The sequence below is a fragment of the Naegleria gruberi genome (genome assembly GCF_000004985.1).
Source record: "Naegleria gruberi genomic scaffold NAEGRscaffold_1054, whole genome shotgun sequence".
NCBI classification, from domain to species: domain Eukaryota; phylum Heterolobosea; class Eutetramitea; order Acrasida; family Naegleriidae; genus Naegleria; species Naegleria gruberi.
Genome location: NW_003162741.1, coordinates 1 through 1,400, shown reverse-complemented (window position 1 = coordinate 1,400; position 1,400 = coordinate 1). Strand labels below are relative to the sequence as shown.

General features: G+C 24.4%; 1 protein-coding gene across 1 annotated transcript; it reads right to left on the bottom strand.

Annotated features, from left to right (window-relative positions):
* Window positions 1–409: 409 nt before the first annotated feature.
* On the bottom strand, window positions 410–1,051 carry NAEGRDRAFT_77062 (uncharacterized protein; the record flags this gene model as incomplete). The annotated part of the gene is made up of 1 exon (XM_002667982.1): window positions 410–1,051. The coding sequence occupies one exon, from the start codon at window positions 1,049–1,051 to the stop codon at window positions 410–412; it is 642 nt and encodes a 213-aa protein (XP_002668028.1).
* Between the last annotated feature and the right edge of the window lie 349 nt (window positions 1,052–1,400).

Genomic DNA, 1,400 nt, shown 5'->3' with positions numbered 1-1,400 from the left:
TTAATTTCATTTAAAAATATTTCGATTCAATTAAACAAAAATAATATAAAATAATAAAATAAAACCTAAAAATAGAGCTAATCTTCTAACAAAACCTTGTAATTCTTCTTGTTCAATTGGTGGAGGTACAAGTGGATGATTTCTATTATTTAAATTATTTAAATTATTATTATTTAAATTATTAGAAGCTAAATCAAAGAATGGAAAGAATCTAAAAGCATCTGAAAATAAAAATTGATTACCAGATGAAGTAAAACCACCACCAATATTTGTATTTGTATTAAAATTACCAAATAAATTAGTCATATTATGAAATGGATTATAATTTGGATTTGGTGTTGTTCTACTATCTGTATATTGTCCTCTAGGTCTTTGTGGTATATTTGAATGAGTATTATTATTATTATTATTAGATTGATGAATTAGAATTATTATTATTAGATGATGAATTATTTGAATGACCTCTACCATAAATAGGAATTAATTTATCTTGTTGAATACCTGCTTTACAAACAGGACATTGTAAATTTTGAGTTGAATGACTTTGCATCCATCTATATATACAAGACCAACAATATAAATGTCCACATTGTGTTATAACTGGTTCACTTGCTGTATCAAAACATATATTACATGACCACATATTATCATCATCATTTTCTTCTTGTTGTTGTGTATTTGTAGAATTGGATGATGATTTTAATGTTTCAATGGTTGATGATGACGGAGATGATGACGATGGATTGATTATACTTGTTGTTGTTGTATTATTTATATTATTATTATTTAATTCATTATTATTAGTACTATCGGAGGAGGAGGAGGTGTTATTGTTGGTGGTAGATGATGATGATGATTGATTAATTTCATTAATAAAAGTAGATTGATTTGTATTAATATTTTGATAATGTAAATCTTCACTATCTGATATATCTGATACATAATCAACTATTATTGGATCATCATCTAATTCATTCATTTGTGATGATGGTGATGATGATGATAACATATTATTATTACTAGTAGTGGCAGTTGATGATGATGAAATCATTTTTTATTAAATGTTCTGTTATTATTGTACACAACAATAAACACGTGTTTAATCATCATTGACAATAATAACCATTAAGATATTTTTGTTAATCTTTCTATTTACTGTAGTTGTTGATTCGAGTAATAATATCTTACATGGATGGATAATATAGATTTAATGAGAGAGGGAATAATTGTACATAAATCATTCTATTTAAAACAATGCTTTGCCATTCATTCATGAAAGTTTGAAATATAAACAGATTATCCAAATATATATCAAAACAAATCGAGTCTCTCACATTTAATTTAAATTTTTATTTTTTTCATTAATATATTTAGACATGTAATGTTGTGATTTAAATTGA